The following is a 7,809-nucleotide window of genomic DNA, read 5'->3' on the forward strand; positions in this document are numbered from 1 at the left end:
AAAAGCCAAATGCATGTGCAGGGTCTCTGCAAGATATCCCTGAGTGTTCATCTGTAAACTTCTGTAGAGCTTCAGCAACTCCTACTGGTGAGAGCAAAAACTATTTGGGAGCTAGAAAGATCAAAACAGAGAAAGAGAACTGTGATGACCTGATTGCAAATGCATCTTGGGCTAGCCTAGCAGAGGAAGTAGAGTACGTTGTTGTAAGCGACCTTGCTGTGACTTCAGAAGAGAAAACAGCTTGCCTTCCACATAGAAATGAAACATTTGAGTGTACCGCCACCGAATCAGTCACTGTCATTCGAAATCATTCTGTTCTTGAAAGTGTTGATGACTTTAGTGGAGATTATTATCCTGTCCTTAAATCGAAGGAATTTTTTGGCTCTCCAGAGAAGCTTAACGAATTTATACGTTCAGAAGAGATGGAATTATCAGACAATAATCTTGTCGTGCAAGAGAATTTGACTTGTCTTGGAAATGAAAGTGGGATGGTTCCAGTCAGAAAGCGACAGCAGATAGCTGATAGCTCAGCTATACACAAAATGGAAGCACTTAAGAGTAAAGCAAAGACTTTTGAAGAGATATGTAGCGACAATTGGAGTTTTGTCACAAGCTATGAGAGCCGTAAGTCGCAGAAATCGAAAGACGCCAATATAGCGGCAGAAGTTACTGTTCAAGGTGGTGATGTCAGCATAAACACACAGGAATATTCGAAAGAAGTGGATAAAGAGCATCCTGGGGATCCTGATCAACCTCGAATGAGTGAGAGCTCCTCCTCCTTCAGCTTCAACAGTGAAAGTAGTGAGACGACAGAAAGTGCAGAACGACACATTCTCCTAGGAGGGAAGACAAATGCTAGCCCAGATTTCCAAGAAGAAGACAAAGTTATTTTTTGAGTGTCCATGCTGCCAGGGAGATTTTAGAAACTGAGAAACTCCTCCTTCATCATATCTTGCAGACTCACGAAACATATCTGTATGCCTATTGCCCCGTGCCCACATGTTCAGTGTTGTTGGCAAGAAATAAGTTCAGGATTCACCTAGGCGCCACTTAGTAACTGGTAGATATCAGTGCTCTTTCTGTTCTTTTTCTCAAAGTAACCTTGGATCAATGATCAGACACGAATCTACTCATACAAAGGTGAGACTGACTGTGGTTTTGTTCATTAGTTTTTGTTTAGTGTCCATAGATACCTTGAGAATGCTTTGCGTGTACCACACTTTGTGTCTTCCTTTTCAGGGCTGTTTTTTTGTATTTTTGTTCAAATATTAAGTGAAGCATTAGTTTTGGTTTTGCTGACAATGCCATTATCCATTTGCACGTTCTAACAATTGGTAGTGTAGTGTGGATTGATGAGAATTTTTTAAGACAGGCTTGGTTATATTTCAGTCTATTAGATCTACAACTCAATTCTTATTCACACAGACCTCTTAGTACTCATGATTAGAAGTTTTGGGTTCCTATATGTGCCTGCTTACTGCCATCCCATTCATTAAATGCTTTAAGTTTGCAAAATCTGACTAACATAAAAATGGACACCATACATCATTGTTTACTAACTTCAGAATATTAGAATTCCAATGCACATTGTTTAACACAGTAACATTCCTTTATCACAGTAACATTTGCTGCTTACAAACATTATGAATTAGAGGAATATATGTCGAGTAAATATCCAAGGCTAAAAGTGAAGGCTATGGAAAAATGCTTTTGTTTAACACTTGGAAGAAACTGTTCTTGACATTTTGACACAGGAATATAACCATCTGCCTTTAGTAGTACCCATATAATATTACACAAATCATTTGAAATAAAGGAGCATTTGTTATTAGTTAAGTATTTAAGAAACATCGAAAACAGTTACCGTATTTGATGCTAATAACTAAGCTGATTTAAAATTTGGTACAAATTTCAAATGAGTTATTTATTTTAAGAACGAAGCTCTTACAACAATTTTCGCATTGACAAATTTGTTTTGATTATATGTTTACTCACACTACCCACAGATTTCTAAAGGGCGTAAGAAACGATCTTCTAGGAGGACTCCCAAGATTATTCATTAGACGGAAATAATGCTGGCAAAGAGAACAGCGGAATGACAGCTCTTAGAGAAACTAGAAGAGCATCTTCAGAGGGAAGTCAGAAGCCATTGCTGAGGAGGTCTGCACGTACAGTGACGTCAGGATACACGAGGGAAAAGGCGGCGTTTGTGGAAGAAACAAAAGAAGACGTCTCAGAAGAGGAATCAGAATTCGAAGGGGAACACAACAAACAAGAACCTGATATGGCTTCATCAGCTGCTCCTGAAGGTATTCTTAGGTTTGAGCTTTCAGAGACTGGCGAATTCAAAGAGACAGTGCATGATGCGTCAAAATCGACCTTTGGGAACAGTACAAAAACAACAGGTGAGCAGGACATAAAAGTAGATGGCAGTAGCATTGGTGATCAGGTTTTCAGAGGGTCGCCCGTCAACTGTTGTTCCAAACTGTCATCATCGGTTAATGAACTGGTGGACCACGTTCGACAGTGCCATTTATCCACACAAAGGTGTCCAAGTTCAGGTATTCCATGTATTGATGCCAATTGCCCAGTCTTTCTGAGAACGAAAAATTTGGCAGTGCACATCAAGGGTCATTTAGTTCCGAGGAAGATCAGCTGTGACCTATGTACCTACAAGACAAACTGTGAATTTGCGCTCAATGAAGTCACACCTTAGCTCATAATAGGATTAAAGTAAGTATTTGTTTGGCAATTTCAATGCTTGTAGTTCTTTTGTAGTTTTCTTGAAAGAAATAGATCATTATTATTTTGTTAAGGATATTTTTTTAAATAATAATACAGTACAGTGTATAAATCTATGCATGTATAAGATTTGATAATTATGAGTTAGGAATATGGGGTGGAGGAAGCCTGAAAATGATTTTTCGTGGAAAGTATGAAATGTAACGTCTTGAAATTCTTAGCAGAGTATGAAAAAGAAGAAGCGCGTCTTAGGTGCCCATAGGTGCGTTCTCAAACACAGGCTGAGACTGAGGAGTCAGGCGTTACCAGAGGAAAAAACAAATGCTAATGAAACTTCGAATAAGGTCACTCACAAGGAACTCTCAGGACAAGCAGTGAATGCAAAAGCTGTAATTCAGACAGAGCCTCTCAAAGCCAGTGAGCCCAACGTTCACAAATGGAAAAGCAAACTGACCTTGCAGTATAAGAGACTGGAGAGAGAAACCAAGAAATTATCAGAGAAAGCTCAGAAACTAGACCCGGACATTAAAATGGTTATCCAAGATCCTAGCCAGGAGGAGGAAGAGGAAGAGATTCCAAATCAGATGCCAATGAATTCTGCTTCAGTTTCTGTGACTGACTCGACATTATTTAGGAAGAAGTTCTTACTGAATCTTGCAGGTGAAGGCACCATGAATAATGATCTCCCTTTCAACCCTGAGTTTTCTAAAAGTGGAAAGTGGAAAAGCCGTTTCAGTGGGGTCTCTGACGGAGAAAAAGCTGCAGATAGGCTTGAAAATTACATTACTATGAAAAAAGTAAAAAGTGGATGTGGAAAAAAGTGTAAAAATTAAGTTAAAAAGCCAGTTGCGTAGCAAAACTTCCAATAAAGATACTAAAAGAAAAAGAAGTTCTCAGTTGGTGGTAAAACACAGGTATCGAACTTGAAAAGTTATATTAATAAAGAAATGCAGGATATGGCTGCCAGTACTTCCTTTGCTTATGATCAGGTTCTCATGCTTCAAATGTATATAGTCCAGTACTTAAACCATATTTAGAATATCAGGAGAGTCAGGATTCCCAAGACAATGAAGTGGCTTTGGACTTGAGTGTTAAAGCAAGACATCCAATTGAATTTGTAGACGAAGATGCTTCACTTGCTACTTCAATGCTGGATGTTGGTAATCACCTGCCAACCAACATTTTTCACCAAAATTTCCAACAGGTTGTTGGTGGTTTCGGTGGCTTGAACAGTGATGGGTGTTTCACAAGGGGTGCCAGTACAGAACTAACTAAGTTGACAGAAAAAATCGCTTCTTACGTGAGTTTTATGGGTAATGAAGATATGGATGATCCCTCGGGTGTGAGTGCCACTACCCAACAAGCAGCTGAGCTCAGGGAAGACACTAGATCTGGAACGTCTTCCGAGGAGCTTGATGAAACGGATGGCAAGAGCACTGACGCTTACCAGTGCCCGTTGTGCTCTGAGCAATGCCAGAACCCAAATACACTTGTGGATCACTATGCTCTGTTTCATTCAAAGCATTCGCCTTATGTATGCCAGTTCAAAGGATGCCCTGCAGTCCTGATTCGGCAGAATTCCTTAAGCCACCTTAAGGGCCACGTGTACAATAGGAACTTTGATTGCCCTTTTTGTGGTTTTTCACAAAGAACTCTTCACTTGCTTAAGCATCATCTTTTGGTTCACAGAGAGGTTAGTATATGGTCTTTATTTTGCACTCACCATTATGATCTTTGTTAAATGTTTCAAAGTTTTCCATAAATGGGAGCAACTGTAACTGTTTTTAAATACTGTAAACACACACCAGTACCTTCATATAAATTATCTACTGTCCTTTAGATACATTTATGCAGTTGTTTACTATGCAGTGTCAGGTACTCAGTGTATATTTTGTATATATTAGATAGACAGCAGACAGGATACAGTGAGGAATGGTGCAAGTACCATCAGGGAAATTATGGACGTTCTTTGTGTAGGTGGCATACTGATGAGAGAGAGATGGAGATTTCTGTCACATATCCCTCTCACAACAAGTGGTAGAGTAGTATTTGACAGCGTTGTTAATTAAGTAGTCTGCCAGTGCACAGGTTGTTATTTTCAAGTGCACAGTTTGCTTTCTGAGTTTGAAGAACAGAATTGTTTGACGTGTGCCATATTAATGTTAAATTTAATGGTGAGCTCGTTGCTAGTCTTTAGAACGCAGTGCACTGCAAAATAAAAGGCTTAACATAACACTGGTCACTTGGGCTTCACAATAGACATTTTTCTGACCTGATAGTTACTTATATAATCTGTATTGCCGTGCTTCAAAAGTTAGTTGTACATGCGAATCAAGAGCAGACTCGCGTGAATTTTTTAACGCTTCAACAGCAATTTATCTCTTTCAGGTCTGCGAAGCCCTGGAAGAGAACCAGCAAGTTATGATCCACATACGAGGCAGAAGTGGCATAGGTCTGTACAGCTTGCTGCGCCAGGAGCCTCCCAGAGTAAGCGAGACGAAGCGAAAAGTTAACGATCCTTATGGAGGCAGCTCCAAGAATATGAAGTTAGAATATTCCCCTCAAAGGAATTCTAGCTATTTGTTCTGAAGATCAAAATGACTTTCGATGATAAGAATGGCTGTTGTTGCCATTTATGGAAATTAAGGCTATAATATGGTTTAATCTAATGGCACGATGAATTTTCCAGCCGTAAACTTTTTATTGCTTGGAAATACCATGGCGTTGCTTAGCCAAACTTCATGGTAACTTGCTTATACTGTATATCATGTCAAAATCTGCCAGTTCATTGTGAATGCAGTCACTGCCTCAGTGTATAGTTACCAACACTGGTAAGACTTGCAGTTCACACACAGATGGGTGTAGATTGTAATCAAAACTTTAATTTGGCAATATAATCTTACCACGCTTTCGAAATTGGATTATTGATTGAAAATAATATATTTCAAAGTAATAAATATTGAGTCATCGTATTCCGCCAACACCTAAGTTGCAATATTTACAAAAGAAACAGGAAATTTTAGTTTATACTTAAATCCTCTGGGAAGAAGTTGAATATTGACCGAAAGAATCTTGGGTTTCTTTGTATTTCAACTGACTGGTTGATTGTATGAGTTTTCTTTGATCGGTAGTTGGCCACAGAAAACAATCCCTTGATCGGTAACTACTGGAAAGGTGCCAGTTCTATTGAAGCTATTAAGTGTTGTCATTTTATTTTTGTTATCTTAATGCCTGCCCAGCTGTCAGAAGTACAAGTTCCCCATTTATTTTGTAAGGAGAAAGGCTGTAAGTTGAAGAATATTTTTGTTATTGTTATTATGCAATTGGAAGTTAAGTTTTTTCTCAACCAGTGTAAAAGATCGCCCTGATTTATGCTTCAAAATATTGTGATGACGAAAAACTTAGGAATCCTCGCCATAGGAGAGATGGTATTGCCATACTGTAGTCTTCTAACTGCTAATGTAGGTACGAGTGTATTTTGCAATACGTACTGTTTATGGCTAACTTTTGTAATTACTAATTACTTAAATGGCAAGTGTATTCTGTTGCTGAAATGTAGCAATATATATATATATATATATATATATATATATATATATATATATATATATATATATATATATATATATATATATATATATATATATTATGTATGTATGTATGAGTACTACATTTTGGTAGGTGATTGTTCATATACTAAAAACAGATGCACACTAATTAACAACATTTTCCAAATGTTCTGCTCCACAGAACACATTAGTGAGATAATTTTCCTTTATATAAATATATAAGGTCACTTTGGATGTTTATTCCAATATCTATATAACATAAATATACTGTGATACAAAGGTATTTTTTCATTGTTTTGGTTACATCTTGTAGATTGAAAGAATGATATATTTTATGTATTTAACTGAGGCAGTATTTCCTTCATATTTGGAGAGCTGAATTAAGTCCGTTCCATTCACATACCCAGTATAAATATTTCAGTGCATTTTTATTTATCTTTGGAATGAATGCTTCTTTATGTTTAACTTTGAATTGATACAATTATTCAGAACACTGAATATGTCTGCTAAACAGATCTGACCACGTCTAGTAGATAAGTTGAAGTATTTGTCTGTCTTAATCCTTGGGTTTATACTGAGATGATTGAGAATTGGCAAGAGTGGTTTATAGTTTTGCCAACATATTTTACATTAATTATATGGCTTTCAGTTGTATTTTTATTATTATATTTAAGTATATAGTATGTTGAAATGCAAGTGGCAGTTCCTAATAAAATAAACACTTGCATTTTGTACATTGTAGAACAGATTATTTTGTCTATTAGCAACAATGTAGATGAGATTTTTTTGTCGTTTCATTTAATTTTTCTCGATTATTTCCAGGACAAAAGTATATTCAATATTTCAATTATTCTCATAACTCAGTTGTTTGATAATCAACTCCTAGCTGGCGTATTAGAATGTTTATTGAGTATTTTCTTTTTTTATTATCTCAGATAAAAATTTTTATTATGTTAGTTGCTTCTTCCATAGAAGGCACCCATATATTTTGTCAGCTGTGAACCTGATGACTAGACATGTTTTATACTGTCTCTGTCTGAGTTTGCTAAATTTGTAGCCGCCCAGAATCATCATCCAGTTCATTTACTGTTATGTTTTCAACAAAATCTTAAGTCAAGATTTTTCCATTAAGCCAATATTTTCCCTTGAAATGTTAATTTTGAGTTTGAGTATGTGTGTAGCACACAGATATGTTTACCAATTTCCTTTCAAAATATGAGCTTTAATTTTTTATTTTGTATATGCTCCTTCCTGTGACAAGCAATAAACCTGAAGGAAGAATCACTTCTGTTATTTTCCTTGGATGGTCCTTGTGATTAACTCTTCATGGAGAATTCTGTTTGTGTTTATGTGTATTTTATAGGTTCATGTTATGAGTTGCCAGGTATTCTATTCTCTACGAGGTATTACTGAGTCTCTCTCTCACCGTTGGGGGGTTAGTGCCGTCAGTGCACCTCATGAAGTGTACTGTAGGCATTACTAGCGGTTCTTTGCAGCG

The 7,809-nt window shown here is 37.0% G+C and overlaps 1 protein-coding gene across 1 annotated transcript; it reads left to right on the plus strand.

Annotated features, from left to right (window-relative positions):
• The first annotated feature begins 3,742 nt into the window (after positions 1-3,742).
• Positions 3,743-6,344, plus strand: LOC136841245 (uncharacterized). The gene is made up of 2 exons (XM_067108252.1): positions 3,743-4,435; positions 5,131-6,344. Exons 1-2 carry the CDS (start codon positions 3,890-3,892, stop codon positions 5,329-5,331), a joined length of 747 nt encoding a protein of 248 aa, XP_066964353.1. The 5' UTR covers positions 3,743-3,889; the 3' UTR covers positions 5,332-6,344.
• Positions 6,345-7,809: the final 1,465 nt, after the last annotated feature.

This window comes from Macrobrachium rosenbergii, chromosome 8 (assembly GCF_040412425.1).
Source record: "Macrobrachium rosenbergii isolate ZJJX-2024 chromosome 8, ASM4041242v1, whole genome shotgun sequence".
NCBI classification, from domain to species: Eukaryota; Metazoa; Arthropoda; class Malacostraca; order Decapoda; family Palaemonidae; genus Macrobrachium; species Macrobrachium rosenbergii.

Excerpts from the sequence above, each read along its gene's own strand:
- LOC136841245 (XM_067108252.1), top strand. The coding sequence starts at position 3,890 with ATGCTGGATGTTGGTAATCACCTGCCAACCAACATTTTTCACCAAAAT. Across the intron at positions 4,436-5,130 it reads ATCTTTTGGTTCACAGAGAG|GTCTGCGAAGCCCTGGAAGA; the intron begins GTTAGTATATGG and ends TATCTCTTTCAG.